General features: G+C 41.0%; 1 protein-coding gene and 1 long non-coding RNA gene across 6 annotated transcripts in view; one reads left to right on the top strand and one right to left on the bottom strand.

Moving 5' to 3' along the window:
* Positions 1-18,198, top strand: part of ARMC3 (armadillo repeat containing 3) — an 84,817-nt gene that overhangs the window by 43,960 nt on the left and 22,659 nt on the right. For all 5 annotated transcript variants that reach the window (XM_045006228.1, XM_045006224.1, XM_045006226.1 and 2 more), the window contains one exon: positions 17,113-17,356. In XM_045006228.1, coding sequence (XP_044862163.1) covers positions 17,113-17,356 — 244 coding nt within the window. The remainder of the gene's footprint in view (positions 1-17,112; positions 17,357-18,198) is intronic.
* LOC123364267 lies at positions 12,435-18,142 on the bottom strand. Its single transcript, XR_006577052.1, has 3 exons — positions 17,935-18,142; positions 14,300-14,455; positions 12,435-12,793 (listed from the first exon to the last, which is right to left on the bottom strand). It is a non-coding gene; the product is annotated as an uncharacterized LOC123364267 (long non-coding RNA).

Below are 18,198 nucleotides of genomic sequence, written 5' to 3' on the forward strand. Positions count from 1 at the left end.
TTATTGTTTGTTGTTAGTTTTGTTTTTGTTTTTTGTCTCACTTGTGAACCACTGAAAGTAAGTACGTTTACTGGGAATGCAGATATTTCTTTAAAATGGTGTGAATTTGCTGTGTAATCATGTTGAGGCTATTCTAGTCACAAGTGGGACTAATGAGAATAGAAACATTTTATTAGTTATGTATTAGTTCCTTCTTATAAGCCCCCGGAGTGTTAAACCATAAAGCCAACAGCAACATATAAATGTCTGTGTGACAAGAACAGCATAGTGGCTAACTTAAAGAGGGGTAGCCACTGGGGAAGAAGCACTGCGTCCTTGACTGAGGGAGACTGCTGAGGAGACCAAGGAGCACCCAGCAGTGAGTGAACGGTGTGATTGAACTATAGAGACATTTTGGAGTTAGGCCCCTCCAATTTTATGTCTGCCCTGCCCAGAAGGACCTAAGGCTGTGGCAAGATGCTGCAAAAGGTCCACAATGGGATGCTACTTGAGTTGAGCCTCTACAGACTATGTGGACTATAGGGGCCACACCCCAAATTGAAGGGACAGCGGTGGGAAGTAGCCCAGGGCAGTGGACTTAGGGTATGTCTACACTACGGGACTATTCCGAATTTGCATAAACCGGTTTAACAAAACAGATTGTATAAAATCGAGTGTGCGCGGCCACACTAAACACATTAAATCGGTGGTGTGCGTCCACGGTCCGAGGCTAGCGTCAATTTCTGGAGCATTGCACTGTGGGTAGCTATTCCGTAGCTATCCCATAGTTCCCGCAGCCTCCCCCGCCCCTTTGAATTTCCGGGTTGAGATCCCAGTGCCTGATGCGGCAAAAATCATTGTCGCGGGTGGTTCTGGGTAAATGTCGTCAGTCACTCCTTCCGCTGGGAAAGCAACGGCAGACAAGCATTTCATGCCTTTTTTCCCTGGATTGCCCTGGAAGATGCCATAGCATGGCAATCATGGAGCCTGTTTCGCCTTTTGTGACTGTCACCGTATGTGTACTAGATGCCGCTCACAGAGGCGATTCAGCAGCGCTACACAGCTGCATGCTTTTGCTTTTGCATGATAGCAGAGATGGTTATCAGCCATATTAGTACCATCTACCATACCATAAATTGGTAATAAGATGATCGTGGCTACCAGTCCTTTTGCACTGCTCCATCTGTTGCTGTCATAAGTGCCCCTGGCTGCTCTTAGCCAGGGGCGCAAAAGCCAAAATTGGGAATGACTCCCTGAGTCAATCCCTCCTTTTTGGTATCTAAAAATAGAATCAGTCCTGCCTAGAATATGGGCAAGTGTACTAGAGAACCACTGTATCAGAGAACCAGAGAGCACAGCTGCTCTGTGTCAGATCCTGCATAGATTATGAGCTGTATGCTATTCACAGGGGGTGCTCCTGCAACAACCCCACCTGTTCATTCCATTCTTCCCCAGCCTTCCTGGGCTACCATAGCATTGTCCCCCCACTTGTGTGATGAAGTAATAAAAAATGCAGGAATACTTGTTAGTGAGAAATGAGTGGAAGGCAGCCTCCAGTTGCTATGATAGTCCACATAGGACATTAAGGAGTGTGGAGGAGAGGAGCCCAGCATCCTGCTGCTAGTCCAGGGGCAATTGAATCTTTTCTTTACACATGAAGGGTGGGGGCTGATGAAGCTGAGCCCCCTGTTGCTATGATGATGATGGTTATCTGCCATATTGTACCATCTACCAGGAAAAATTAGGGCCAGGCGCCCTTGATCGACCTGACGGATGCTAGTCAGCATGGTTACCAGTCCTTTTGCACTGCCCCATGTGCCAATAGGCTGATGATGACGACGACGGATACCAGTCGTATTGCACCATCAGCCATCCATAGCGTGGGGGGAGCAAGGATGTTGGTGTTGAGTGCTGCACCATCGCGTCTATCTGCAGCATTCAGTAAAGATAGGGTGACATGTAAAAGAGTCAAGACAGGATTGTTTTCCCTTTCACTTCTGGAGGTGGGTGGGGGGGTGCGTAAATTGCCTAGCTATGCCCTGACCCACCGCGGACACTGTTTTTGACCCTAGAAGCATTTGGAGCTCAGCCAAGAATGCAAATGCTTTTCAGAGACTGCAGGAACTGTGGGATAGCTTGAGTCCTCCAGTCCATGAGCGTCCATTTGATTCTTTGGCTTTCCGTTACGCTTGTCACGCAGCAGTGCGCTGAGTCCCTGCTATGGCATCTGTCTGGAGATATTTAAAAAATGATTTTGAATTTCGTCTTCTGTAACGGAGCGCTGATAGAACAGATTTGCCTGCCCTTACAGCGATCACATCCGCATCGTCCATGCTGGAGCTCTTTCTTTATTTTGATTTTTAACTGCATCACCACCCGTGCTGATCGGAGCTCCACGCTGGGCAAACAGGAAATACTCAAAAGTTCGCGGGGCTTTTCCTGTCTACCTGGCCACTGCATCCGAGTTCAGATTGCTGTCCAGAGCGGTCAGTGGTGCACTGTGGGATACCGCCCGGAGGCCAATACCGTCGATCTGCGGCCACACTAACCCCAATCCGATATGTTAATACCGATATTAGCGCTACTCCTCTCGTTAGGGAGGAGTACAGAAACCGGTTTAAAGAGCCCTTTATACCGATATAAAGGGCCTCTTAGTGTGGACGGGTGTGGCGTTAAATCGGTTTTACGCTCCTAAAACCGGTTTAAACGCGTAGTGTAGACCAGGCTTTAGACTCTTTGCTGGGAAGCATTGCTTCCATAGGGTCCCTTCTTAAGGACTGAGGCACCTCTGCTAGGGAAGCCAGGGGCCAGAAGTCAGATGTTCCAATCATTAGGCCACCTGGCCCTCCATGCACCCTATTACAAAATCGGTAGAGAATGAAGGCAGATGCCCTAGTCCTTGCATAAGGAAGTCTGGGTGCAGGGGGAAACACCCTCATGAAAACACCTCCTCCCATAGCTTAATGGAGATGGATCAGCTGCTAAAATGAATGGCCAATCAGAATGCGCATAATCATCATCAGCAACAAGTGTTCCAACAAATGGCCAACCAGCAGCAGCTTTTGATTCACAATTTAGCAGTCCAGCAGCAGCAGCAGCTGGTACAGCAGGTGGTCGTGATACTACAGCCATCTGATACAGCGGTGCCAGTGAAACGCAACCTAGCCATGGCCACTGCCGGTCAGGCTTACCAAGCTGCCGCCTAATGACAATCCTGAAGCCTTCCTTGAAATCTTTGAGCAAGTGGCTATGGTTGCCTGATGGCCCCTAAACCAAAGAGCTATTTTGCTGGCTCCATGCCTAACTGGGATGGCACAACTGTATTGTGCTTTAGAGACCCTGTTGCGGCCCGAGAGTATGCTCAGGTCAAGGCAGCCATTCTTGATGCCTGGGACATTGTGGAAGAGATGTGCCAGCAACACTTCTGCAATGAGCGGTGCCCTCTGGAACCAAGACCCCACCTGGTTACCCAGAAACGATGAGATGAGGATGGATGCTCAGGTTGCCGAGCTTGTCCTATTCGAACAGTTCATGCAGATACTGCCTGCTGGAGGAAAACAATGGGTGATGTGACATCATTCCAAAACCCTGACTGACACTGTTTGTCTCATGGAAAATTATCTGGTTGTCAAGACCCGATACTAACACTCCACCATGGACCTGCTGGGACGAAGGGTCCAACAATGCCAAATGAAGGAGCGGGCCATGGAAGCAAGCATCTTGAGGGGCTTCAACCTACTCCCCCATCACCTGGACTCAGGAGTGGCCTGATGATCAAGAGGCCCATGGATACGCTGGACCAAAAGTGCAGAGCCTTTGACCGACACCTCAGACTGCGAAACTGCCAACCCACTAGAGTTTAAGAAGGGAATATCACTGGTCCCTGAACTAGGGGGATCCCATGCACAGGGACCTCCCAAATACCCAGAGGATGGCCCAATCATAACAGCAAAGACCTAGACAGGTGTTTTGCATGTGGTCTTCCAGGGCACTCGGTAGTCCCAAACCCAGAGTTGACCCCAAGCATCATTCTGTTATGATGTGTGCATGGTAACATAAAAACTTATCCCCACATTCAAGTGGCTCTAACAGTGGGTGAGCATACAAAGTCCCTAATGGACTGCAGCCCCTTTTACAGATCTCATTAAAAAGGGTGCCCTCTTCCCCTATGCAGCATGGCTTCTTCCACACCATACATCCAAGCTCACGCTGGTGGAAGTGGGGTCATACCAGCAGGGGCAGGTCCATGCTGTTCTTGGAAGTACCGGAATGTCTGGTATTCTGGGAGTGCAGGAATAGCCACCCTAATAAAGGGGGATATACATGGTAAAGCCAAGAAACCTGACACCAACACGAAAAGGGTTAAAGAAAGCCTATGAGACCAGCTAGCCGTGTCCTCTTATAACTGCAGCCAGTGCTAGGCATGTAGGAAGAAGAAAAGGCGAGAACCTGGCTCAGTTCACGGCTAACTGGCAAAGAAGCAGATGCTAGCTGCTTCTGTATAGCATTACTGGCTGTATTACTAGCATTACTAGAAGCCTGGCAGCTGGGGCAGCCATGGGGGAAGAAGCACAGCATCTCTGACCAAAGGAGACCAAGAAACACAGGTCATTTCAGATTTTGATGGTAGGGGGCAACTTTAACCACGATTCCAGGGGCTACTTAGGCACCTGAAAACACTAGTTTTTTTTTTTTGCAGATAACTTAGAAATTAGCTGACACAGGAGCACTGTATCTAATGCCTATATAAAGAAAGAAAAATATATAGAAACACCAATTAAAGCCATACTTTAAGTTTATATGTAAATTTAGAATAATCAAGTGATAATACAGCAAGATATTCCCAATCCCACACTTTGAGGTATCAGTTTTGGAACCTTAACACAGATATCTGAAACATAGATTTGATACTTTGTACACTATCTTTGTACAATAACTTATTTAAAAATAAATAAAATCTGCTTACTTTCTCTGTGTTACTGCCATTAACTACTCTATTTTAGTCAATTGTTTTGCACCCCACTAAAAATGTATTTACTTAATTCTAACATACATGATTAAGTTTTTTCCTCTTTTATTAAGAATGGGAATTTATTCTTCAAATTATTTTGGAATTTATGTTTACCAATTACAATCATGTGATAATACTTAATCCTGCCATGAATGCAGGGGACTTGAATAGATGAGGTCCCTTCCAGTCTTACGAGTGTATGATTCTATGTATCTGACTCACTAACATTTGACTCCATTATTACTATTAGCATCAGACTTGGAATCACATTTATTTTTATATGAATTTTAGGTTATTTTACAGCTATAATTAAAATACAGTTTGAAAATAAGCGACCTTCATCTGCCCGGTGTCTAAAGTGATATGTTTAGCTAATTTTTTTAATATTTGCACCCCTAAGGTGAGTACACGCTAAATTTACATTCTAGAAAGGATACAATTATTTGATTGTATCACTTTAAATAATGAATGACAAAGCACAGTATGGTAATAAAAGTAATAATTGTAATTACTCCAGCCAGGACTGGTTAGGCATTTTAGAACTCACTACTCAAAGAATTAAATTTAAGCATAAAAGAGAAATAAAATTATGAAAGGCACATAGCAGTCAAAAAAATAAAATAACAGTACTGTAATAATTAGTGAACTTTGAAAGAATAAAATTAGAGAATATATGTGCATTGCACATTTTGACAGGAAGTACCAAGAAGTAACAACAACAACAATAATACAACTGTGTGTGAGAGAATGTGTGTGTTGAGGGGAGTGTGTAAGAGAGACCCTGTGTGTATGTGTGTGTGTTGGGGAGTGCAAGAGAGAGTGTGTGCATTGAGGGAGACTATGTGTGTCGGAGAGTGAGTGTTGGAGGTTGTGGTGTGTGTGTGTGTGTGTGTGTGTGAGAGAGAGAGAGAGAGAGAGAGTGTTGGGGGAGTATGTGAGGGAGACTGTGTGAGAGAGAGCATGTGGGGTAGGGGTGTGTTTGGGAGACTGTGTGTGTGCCTGAGTGTGTCAACACATTGTCTCTTTAAGCTGACCATTGAGGAGCCTGAACACGCCGAATCTCCCACTCCTGAGCCAGAAGCACCAGCACAGACAGGCTCCCTGTCCCTCCATCCCAGCTCAGCAAAGACCCACTCAGGCATGGCCACCTCTAACATCAGGTGAGCTCCTCAAGCGCCCTGCTGCCGTGGATCAGCTTCCCAAAAAAGGGGATACTGCAGTGGTGGCAGGAGCTGGGCAGCTGGACAGCAGCTGGCCGGGCACCCAGCTCTGGTACGGGTGACTATGGAGGAGCTAAAGCAAATTTTGGGGTGGCGATAGCCCCCGCAAGACCCCCCCCCCAGCATCGCCCCTGTTTGTAAAATTGCAGTGTGGTATGAAACTGCGGGGAGGGCAGGTACTCCTCTACGGGGAACCCACCCTAAGTGGCACCCCTGAAGGAACACCTAGCCATGAGAGAACTGTGTGATTGAACTATAAAGACATTTTGGGCCCCTTTAATCTTACGTCCGTGCTGGGCAAATGGACCTGAGACTGTGGCAGGAAGCTGGAAGAGGTCCACAAGAGGTGCTACTTGAGTTGAGCCACTATAGATTGTTTGGACTATGGGGCCACCCTTGAACTGAAGGGACAGAGGTAGGAAGTAGCCCAGGGCAATAGATTAGACTCTGTTGGGTGAGTCCTGATGGCATTTCATCACACAGGGACCTGGACTGGGACCCAGTGGAGATGGAGGGCCTGGGTCCTCCTACCACACCTTCGTAAGGACTGATGCACCTCTGCTAGGGAAGCAAGGAGCCAGAAGTCTAGTGCTCCAACTAGTAGGCCCCCTGGCCCTCCAAGCACCCTATTACAATAGGCAATACTGATTTTGATAACTATGAAGTTCCGTACAGTCACTTGAACACCAAAGTGCCATTGTCAAATAAATTTCACGAAAGAGCCTGTGAAATCTGGCTATTTATAAAGTGTCCCAGCTCCATGAAATCCATAACACCTCAATAATATAAATTATGCAAAAATCCCAAAACATACTAGTGCTAGTAGAACTAGCTCTAAGTTCACAGGGGTTTCTTAGGCATTATATTTCAGCAAAGTTTTACTATTAATTTATAACATCGCTGCCATCTATTGGACACGAAAAGAAATTATTCCATCCTGGACAACTCATTTTAGAGCCTATATGGCTCTATTCTTATATTAACCTTTTAAAATATATCTCTATCTTATTGCCTTTCATTTTTATAGGATAACCTAGCCATATTATAGACAATTACTAAAAGTGAAATGAAACTAGTTAGATACACTCTGAGGTAATGTGGGCTTAAACATGTTAAGTATACAAGCTGGTAAGGCATAAACTGATCGGACTCTCTCTCCTATCTTGAGTGTTGTTTCAGTATATATATCATTTTATAGTTGTCTTAGTAATGCTGGTTACATCTGAATTTTAGGCATCTACTAGAGTTATCATCAAGGAAGAAATAAGCTCTTAAATAGATTTAAGATTTAACAGCCATGCTAAATCATTCACACTATCAACAAAAATTAGGATTTTATTTTCCAAAATGTATATTTTGTATAGTTTGTTGTACGTGCAAAATATAGGGTTTTCAGCTAAAGATTTATTTGGGGGAGGAGGGAGAAAAATAGGTTATTGAGGCTGCATCAAGGGTTGAAGAGAGTTGTAGTATATGCATGATTTCTTGTGTGATAGAACACAAGTCCAGGTGACCACTACTGACTTGCCAGGGATCTTCTAAATAATACATCAGGATTCTGGGGATCACAGAATATCATCCCAAGAAGAGCAAAGTTACCAGACTAAAAGGTTTAAAAATTTTCATTTTCATTTTAATTTTTAATTGAACTCAGGAAAGCTACTCATGTTGGTAAAATTCTATACATCTAGGTAACTGTATGGCCTCTATAACTGTAGTGCCTGAGCACCTTTTTACTTATATGTATAAGTGTTTGCAGGGTCTGGACCTTAGGCTAGTAGGCCCAGATCAGGAACTTGCTGCTTGTCAACAAGGCTCATCTAGACTATGATCCAGTGCCCTCTAAAGTCAAGGGGAGTTCCACCATTAATTTCAGTGGACATTGGATCAAGCCTCTGTTGAAATTCATTGGTCTGCTGACCCAGCTCAACTACTGGTCCATTGTATTTGGACAATGCTTTATAAATAATAAAATGGACCTTACCTGTGCTGAGAACCCAACCACTGTTTTTAAAGAAGTGCTTTCAATATCCAGCGATGATACAGACGACTAGTATTTAAATATGCATAGCTGTCAACGGAAGAAACGTTAAGTAACCTGTTTGTTTACATTTGGAATGTATGTCTTCATCAGTAGCCCAGATAGTGCCCTGCCCCGCATCCCCATTAAATGGTAAAAGCATAAAACTATATTGTACAGATACTTTAATTTTTAATATGTTGTATTTTATTTGGTGTTCTGTTAAAAGTGTGCTAGGGAGTGCCTGATGGTGGAAGCTATGAGAGAAGGGAAAGTTAAAAAAAAAAAAAAGCCCTTGTCTCTCTCAAATCATAGATTGGGTCTGACTCACACAAGTTAAATTAAAATGAAAGAGTTATTACCATACAAGATAATCTTTTAGAATTAACATAGAAGTATCAATGTACAAAAATACATAAGAAAATACTTGATCTGTTATTGAGTATATGTACAAATTGCAAGATCTCTTCTGAGGGTTACATTTTAAAACAGTGGTGTATGATAATTTATAATATTACAGATTTTATCGTTTTTCCTAGTTTAAATGTCTCTCTTATAACTGAAGTTTGTACTCCTGAAAGAGGAACCTATAGCAGAATTTCACTAGCTGTATTGTATGAAGGTAATATGTCTTAATACTGACCCCTAGTGACAATCAGAGTGAATCATTTCTTGTGGTACAATTAGATTTAAAAGTAGACAGATTTTTGTTTGGTTTAGCTGTTAAATATTATTTTTACATTTGCACCCAAAAACTCTATTCTGCTAGGCATTGTACAAAACAAACACAGTTGGTCCTTGCCCTGAACATCTTACTGTTTTAGTTTGGTTTTATTGTTCTTATAGGTGCTTTTCAGGTAGTAAAGAAAGAATAAGTCTCTACCCAAAGCAGTTCAGTCTGTGTATAACCACATTGTGATGGAATGTAACTTAAATTGATTTGGTTTGGCCCAATAAAGTCTGTAAAATTGCACTAATAAAGTAGAACTGAAGCAGTAACTTCCATTCAAAACTGGAAAATGCATCACTCTAAATTTCTTTTTTTTTTTTTTTAAACTCAGTTGAAATCTAATGCCATGATAGCTTTCAGGAATGGGTAATCATCTGCAACCTTAAGATGATGTCAGGTGACAGACACAAAGACACCTGAGGTAGAAATTCAGATTACCTTCCCTTGTGCAGTATAAGAGGTATTACCTCAACCAAATGCTGTTTTTTTTTCATGTGACACACAAATGTTTGGCTATGTGGAGGAGTCTCTCCTCTTAGATAGAGTTACTGTAGCTGCATTGCTAGCAAGCACTGCTTACTGCAGAGTTCTTTGATGGTACAGAGGAGTTACCCTTTGCTGGTGACTTTTCTGTTTTTGACTCAGTGTTGTTCATCTTCTGATGACAATTCAGCTCTGAAACAATGTAGGGAGATGTTGGCGACAGAGAACTCTGTTATGCCTCAGAAAATTTGTTCATCTTCCTCCATCCCATAGAAACCATAGAATCATAGAAATGTAGGGCTGGAATGGACCTCAAGAAGTCATCAAGTCCAGCCCCCTGCGCGGAGGCATGACCAAGTAAATTTATACCATCCCTGACAGGTGTTTGTCCAACCTGTTTTTAAAACCCTCCAACGATGGATGATTGATCACCATCCTTTTTATAACAACTTTTAACATATTTGAAGACTGTTAATAGGTCTCCCCTCAGTCTTCTTTTCTCACGAATGAACATACTCAGTTTTTTAACCTTTCCTCATAGGTCAAGTATCAGAGGGGTAGCCGTGTTAGTCTGGTTCTGTAGAAGCAGCAAAGAATCCTGTGGCACCTTATAGACTAACAGACGTTTTGCAGCATGAGCTTTCGTGGGTGAATACCCACTTCTTCTTGCATCCGAAGAAGTGGGTATTCACCCACGAAAGCTCATGCTGCAAAACGTCTGTTAGTCTATAAGGTGCCACAGGATTCTTTGCTCCTCATAGGTCAGATTTTCTAAATGTTCTATCATTTTTGATGCCATACCACCCTGAGATACAGGCCTCCCAAGTACCTAATCTGGAGGAGGCATTTGTGTAGTAGTTATACATGTCAAAAATGATTCCAAACAGGAAAGAGAGAGAGTCTAAATTGGAAGGATAACGATTATGTACAGACCCTATCCAATGGAAGGTGGCAAAATCTGTTGTGCCGTAATACCCTCTTTCCCTCAAGCCATTGCAATGTGATCACTGTCCTTGTTAGCTGCAGAGGGCTGGGACTACCTTCAGAGCTGATAGACAACAATCCTTAAATGACCACATTGAGTTCCCACTGAATGACAAGAAACTGTCTCCTTCCAGATTGGAGACTATCAGGGTTGGGAGTCAAACTTGTTTTTCATATAGCACTGAAGGGTATACCTACCCTCTTATTACTGCATGCCATTGATAGGCTATTCAGTAATATACATTGAGATACAATTTCTCATTGTGGTGAATTTTTTTAATGAATTAAAGATGCCAGGGCTTTCTGAATAGTACATTTAAATTTTAGTAAATAATCTGATGAGGCAAATTTTCTGATGCTCTTGCATATTTCTTACATATGTATTTATACATTGAAAACAACTGTATTAAAATAACTTTAGGTTGCAAAGCTTAACAGTGACAATTAGGAAATGGCAGATTTACAGTTGTCCATGCAATCTTAATTCAGCCCTCTTGTGAATCCCTTGTGTGCACTGAATGTTGCAGGGGTGCTGCAGGAAAAAGAGTATGTGTTCATGTAATTAAAGATTTCATCATAATGCATGTGTTCAAGGGCTTAGAACTAAGGTTGCACAGGCAGCCTTAATTCTGGCATTTCCTAATTACTGAGTGCTTGACTATGCAAATTTAATAATGTTCTTTTACCATAGTATTTTTATTGTCATTTCTTAGTTTGTTTTAAAGGGAAAAACAAATTCTGTAACAGTCCCTCCATCATGCACCAACAGCAGGTTTTGAACCTTCTGTGTAGCAGCACAGACTACTACCATTTGACCATTAACTGTTGGCAGGAGAAGGCTGTGATCCCAGAAGGGAGGATGAGCTGCTAAGGCCAGGTGCTGGATGTCTGGAAGACTGGCCTGGTGGCATAACTGTGTTTCCTTCTCCTGGTCTGGGGAAGCTCTTACCTTATTTGCTGCCCCCAAAAGAGGAGATGGCCACTCAGATGCTGGGTCCAGGGGGTAGTTTTGGGGAGCCTGGTGTGGCTTTTTCCTCTTCTCTCCTGACCCGCAATGCTGCAGCTCCTCTGGCAGCTCTCAGACGTTCCCATTGCAGTATCTGTTGCTTCTGCTTAGAATGTTCATGCTACTATCATTTTCCTGAGCAATACAGGCAAGCTAAACATAAATGGAATTTCAAGGGACAAAGAAAAGGCTGTTTTCTAACCAAAGGGCTTTCTCTCTGCTGCATTTCAAAGCCCTTCTGCAAATAATGGAGGTGTTAGAGCTCCTCCAAAAAAGATTGCAAAATCTTTTATTATGTAAAGAGAGAGGCAGTCTAAATAAGGAGTTCACTACCATCTCCTCATGTAATATGGATGTGAATTTCAGTATACTATAGTGTTATAATTGAGCTCTTTGTAACTATTTCAGGTAAATTTAATGACAGATATTAGAATGCATCAATGGGCTTCTAAATGGGTCAGTTGTTCCAGTCCCTGCCAACCAAGGGAGCTTAAGACCTGGTTGCCTCAGGACTGCTAGGTTTATTGTCTTTTTAACCAGATATCTGTCACTAACAAAAACAGGAACAGAGTTTTTGGGCCTGAACCAGTGAATGAATATTCCTTGTTTACAGATATCAAAATTGTAAACTTACTATTTATTATTTGCATTGTGGTAGCATATAGTGGCCCCAATCAGGGAGAAGGGTACACACATAATACATAAATCAGCATTAATCTCTCTTGTACATCACTGAAAACAATGAGAGTTATTTAAGTGATACTGTACATGGTAAATTAATTTATATTAAACAATAAGTTGCTTTAGGAAATTATTATCGGTGAAGATTTTGATAACCATAGAGACATGTATTGCATATATACTTCTGTGATTAGTTATTCTGATTATATGACAAGACAAATAAAGATTCAACAAAGCACAACATTAAAAAGGAGAAAAAAAAGAATATCCTTTGTGAGGGTTTCAGAGTTCTGCATTGCTGCTGTTTTCTTGGGCTTTGAAGTTGTTTTAGAGTCAGAAATTATGTAATTGAGCTAGATCAGAAATGCCTAGTGTGGAAATGAAGTCATATGATTTGACATATATAGGGCCTGATTTTAAAAAATGAGTTTGTGTAATAAGATGCACATAAATTATGCATAAAATTAGGCAATTATGCATGAAAATTAGGTATATGCATGCATAAATGGCCAGCTAAGCATCTCACACACAATCACGGTAATTTTGCACACAAATTACAAACATTTTGAAAATGAAGTCCATAAGGAGTTCAGTGTCCCTGTGTGAGAAGATAGCATTTGATTTTTTCTGAGCTGTAATTGAGTGAAATCCCACTCTGGATGGAGTGCAGCATAAGAACCTATGAAAAGAATAGAATAGATGTAGGGTAGTGGTGGAAGTGGCACAAAATAAAATTACTTTTTAATTTATCTCATGAGTGCCAATAAAGCATAGCCTTGCATAAGGAGTGGTATGGAGCTGCGCCCCCTAGATGTAGTTCAGGGACAGATTTTACAAGTAAATCTGTCAATTTATTTGAGTTAAAATTCATTTTAAAATGGGTCCTTTATGAAATTTAGTACTTAGTGTCAGACCGTGACTCTCCCCTGTAGTGATACCATGAAGGGAAAAAAGAAAAAAAAAGTGTCTTTAAAATCAGTTTTATCTAATCTGGGAACACAAACACTAAAATGTATTAATCGTAATTGTATGTTTATAGCATGGCATCACTACAGGCCAGAGTTAAGGTTATTTGGGGGCCTTAATTCTAGAGTGGGGCAGGAAACTGTTTTCCTGTCCCTGAAATATTTTTGAGAGTTTGAACATTTTTACCATCCTGAATCAGGACGAAAAGTCAAAATGTTGAAAACGCATTGATAAAATGAAAATTTTCAAAACTTTCAGAAGTTTGATATGATTATGACTTTTTTATTTCTAAGACTTTTTTTCACCCTAATTAGTTTAAATTCAAAAACAAAATGTCATTTTGAATGAGGAAACCAGAATTTTTTGTTTTGAAAATGTCAAAATGAAACATTTTTGACAATTTCAAACTAGAACAATATAAAATTAATATGGCATGCATGAAATGGATTAAAAACTGGCTAAATGACAAGCATATATTGTTCTAGTTTTTTCCAACATTTTTTCAAGTCAAGAGATTCATTGAAACTGACGCTGTTTTGTGAACAGTTTCAATTTTGATGAATTGGTATTTTTTGACAAAAAAAAGGTTAATCGAAAAATTCCTGACCAGCTCTACTTAAGTCTGCTTTTCCTTATTTTAACCTGTATGAATGTCTTTTAATTGTATCCTTACGTCTGAATTTTCAGGACTTACAATTATTTTTAAAGAATAGCATTGTATTAGCTTTAATAAAGCTAGCGCAAGTAACAATAGTAGTGTAGATATGACTGCACGGGCTAGCTGTGCAACTACAAGCCCACTGGCGACCTGGGGTACATACTCAGGTTCTAGCCTGGGCCGACATATCCACATGACTATTGTTACCTGTCCTAGATTAAAACTAGCATGAGTAAGCCTAATTGTGTGCTACAATCACACCTTCACTTGTGTCCCAGATCTCCATCTGCAAAAAGGGGATAATAGTACTCCCCTATCTCATAGAGTGTTGGAAGAATAAATCCATTAACGACTGGGAGGCTCAGATACTACAGTAATGGAAGCTGTATAAGTAGTTACAATCTTCACTTATAGTGTAGACATACCCTAAGTAACTTTCCCAAGGTCACGTGGGAAGGCTATGGAAAAGTAAGGAGTTAAATTGAGGTCTCACAATTCCCAGGCTAGCACCCTAATCAAATCAGTGGACTCTGCCTCCCCTGCAAACCCACACTTACGTACCTATGCAGGGCTGGATACAATATTTCCCCTTAGTGTTCGAGCTCCTGGTAAAGCCTGATCCTGCAAGATGTTGCATACACTCAACTCCTGTTGCATGCTGGTGTAATTTTTACTGGATTTTTTTTCAGTTTATTCCATGTTAGCCTCGATTAGATTCTGGGAGCAGCAAAAACAAAGATACCAAGCTTCAGAATGTATTTTTACAAAAATGGAACCTGGGATTGAAATTTAGAGGTCTTATGTTCTGAATGAGATTGCAGGGTGGAAAGATCTGTGGTGCTCATATATGTTTTTATCAATAGCTTGACACACTTGCATGGCATGAATACTTCTGGTCTACTTGATAATTTTAGGTATATGATTGTTTTATAATTGGGAGAACTACCTGAGAAATTTTTGGCGAGATCCATTCACCAGATTCTTGTTATGGCTAAAAGGAGAGCAGCACATCCAGATTTCTGTTATTAATATGTTGACAGAAATTTACCAAAGCTAATAAAAAACTATAAACTCTTCTGTTGCAGTAGCAATGTAGATATGATCCTGTAATAGGGAGTTTACAGTTTTTAAAGAATATGTATTGCTGTAAAGATATAAAAATAAGAAAGCACAAGGAAAATTAGATTGCCATCTGCATATTTCCTGTGTTAACAGCATTGCCAACTTTTGTTTAACAAACAGATCATCCCAATGTAAAATTACTAAGAAAAAATAGTAAATTGGGCATATGCCTCAAGTCAGTTGATATACATATACAAACTTATAAGAAAAAGAATTCAATTCTTACAGTGATTTCTGCTACTCTGTAATACTGCAAGAACCAGTAACATTGATATTAACAATAATAAAAAAGGAGAATGCACATTAGGGCAGTAGAAATTAGAAATCCATCCCCAGTTTAGCAGAGGGTGGGGATCCCAGAGAACAAGGGGAATAAACCTGAAGCTATAGAAAGAATAACCATCCCAACATGTTTGAAGGAAGTAAGATATAGTCCTATCCTATCAATCCTCTTCTTTTGTCTAGGACACCTAGGCCTGGTCTACACTAGAGGGGTGTGATCGATCTAAGTTACACAACTTCAGCTATGTGAATAATGTAGCTGAAGTCAACGTATTTAGATCTCACCGCAGTGTCTTCACTGCAGTGAGTCAACTGCTGCCGCTCCCCCGTCGACTCTGCCTGTACTCGCGGCAGTGGAGTACAGGAGTCGATGGGAGAGCGCTCGGGTCGATTTATCGTGTCTAGACTAGATGCGATAAATTGACCCCTGCTGGATTGATTGCTGCCCACCAATCTGGCGTGTAGTATAGACATACCCTTAGGGAAGTAAACACATTTTTCCCAAAAGGGCTGTATGGTGAGTTTGTAGCCTAGAAAATGTACACATTTTCAACATGAGCAACTCAGAGCTTTGCTGGGAATCACAGCATTTCTGTCCCATCCAATCCAACTTCTCTCTTGAGGGCTCAGATCAGGAAAAATCAGGATTTTAGTACCTTTATAGGTAATGTCAGCTGCTACTTTCAGGATTTTTTTTCTCCTGGATGTGAGACAGGGAGATGATAATGATGGCATTGCCTATATTGGCCTTATATCATGGTTTGCGCATAGTTCCTTTTGTTAGAGATGGTTTCCTAGAATATTAGATATCAGTTCTTCTACAACTTGGGCTTCAGGTTCAAAGTTATTTAGGAATCCTACAAGTCAATATTCTAAGTGTTCACCTGGTTTTCTAGTATTTCCAACTGTCTTTCCATTGCAGAATTATGATTAACAAGAAACTTTTCAAGTCTGGATGATTCTTCTGCTGTCTTTACCCTCTTAATGCCTGATTCTGATCTCATTTATGCTAGTATCCAGTGCAATGCCATTGACATCCACAAGGTTACATTAGTGTAAAATTGGTGTAAGAGAGAGCACAATCAGTGCTCTCAATCTGCACATGGTTCAACCATGTTCACCTATTCCATGGTTCAATGGTTATAATTTTTTCTCTGTGATACACCCGAAGATGTCTCAGTGTCAGGGATTCCCTGGGTGGCATAAAGCCAGCACAGCAGCCCTCTTCCATTCCCTCTCAGTTTCCCCATCCTTGGGGCAGACAATGATTGAGTTGGCCCACAATGTAGTTTTGAGCTGCTACATTTTAAACTATGTTTCCACTGCAATGGCCTCCCAAGGGTCCCTTCACCTGCTGCAGATTTCTGGAGCTCAGCATGTTTTGACCATGTTCCCCACCTGCCCGCAATATACATTGGACACTGAGAAGGGATGGAAGAGGGCTGCTGTATTGGCTTAATGCCATCCAGGGAATTATACCAGAAAAAATATATCAGTTATCGCTTTATGCACTATAATCCCCATTTTACAGAGCTAGAGGGGTAAGGACTTGATTTTTCAGAGGTTCTGAGCATCTGCAGATCTCCTTGACTGGAAATGGAGTTGCAGGTGTTCGGCATCTTTAAAAATCAGGCCATAAGTCTTCTCCTCTAGGCCTCAGAAGGAATCCATGTCTGAGCTGTCATTAGAACTCAGGAGTGTCTGGCTCTTTGTCATCTGTTCGCGCTGTGCCTTCCTTAATTCCACCCAATGAATGAAATGTATTACTGGTATCAGAGTATTTTTCAGGTTAGGTGCATTTATATACTGTAATTCAGAGTTGTACAAACAATTACTGTTGTTTTTTTAACATTTTATTCATGTTCTTTTTGAGATAAAATATTGATTTGGTTTGTAAATACCTTAAGTTTAAAAATATATATATTTGGCTTTAAAGTAATAGAGATTTCTTCCCACCCCTATTTAACTAGTGCTGTTGCTGAAGCTGAAGGAATCGAGCCATTAATAAATGTCCTGAGTGCTAAGAGAGATGAGACTGTTGCTAATGCAGCTACAGTACTAACAAATATGGCCACGCAGGAGCCATTACGTCTCAGCATCCATGGTGTTATGAATGCAATTGTAGAACCACTGCAGTCTACCAACAGCCTGGTACAAAGCAAAGCAGCACTCACTGTGGCTGCATTTGGTTGTGATGCTGATGCAAGAACTGAGGTAAGTCTTACGTTACCTTTTATCTGCTCTGTGGATATTTATTATATTTACTTTTTTTAAAATAAAACTAATGTTTGTGTTTTGCTGACTCTGGGACCAGCACAATTTAATATGTGTGTCTGAAAAAATCATTTATTTTATATAAAGTAAATCAATTTGTGTCTCCTTAATAGATAAATTCTCATTCATATAAGCTTAGTTCAGTTTGGCATGAGCACTTGGAAAAACTGAAATATAGAGGACCCTCTGTAATCTTCATTTCATCGCTGTACATATACATAAAGCTGAATGGGCCAAGTTCATCTCCGATGAAGCTCCAATGTTTCAGTGAGCTTTCACCCCCTATGAAACTTGACCACCAATATTCAGAAACATTTAAAATTAATTTATCCCCCCAAAAGGACCTTTTTGAAGCTCAGAAGCTTCCCCTATTGTTTTACTATCCACCTTCCAGGCCCTTGTGGCACAGTGATTAACCCTCTATTAGGAGAGTTGGACATGACTCTTGTAAACATAATTCATGGAGAAGATAATTAATCCTTTGGTCAATCAGACGAAGTAAGTGAACCTGTGCCTACCTATTTATCAATGGCTGTGTTTTGACTCTTCTTGCACATACACATCCCATAAATACAAAACCTTCTCAAGGGTCAAGGCAGCTGGTCAGGTCAGGAAATATAGGGCCTGGGCTTATCCATTTATCTGTATCGATATACTTAGAACATATTTCCCCCTGAAAATTTGAATGACTGATATTTCCATGAGTATTTGGAAGACGTACTGGAGCACCCCAGAAGAAAGGGTGTTAATGAGACTATGGCATACATACAAGACAACACAAA

Source organism: Mauremys mutica, chromosome 2, assembly GCF_020497125.1.
Source record: "Mauremys mutica isolate MM-2020 ecotype Southern chromosome 2, ASM2049712v1, whole genome shotgun sequence".
NCBI lineage: Eukaryota > Metazoa > Chordata > Testudines > Geoemydidae > Mauremys > Mauremys mutica.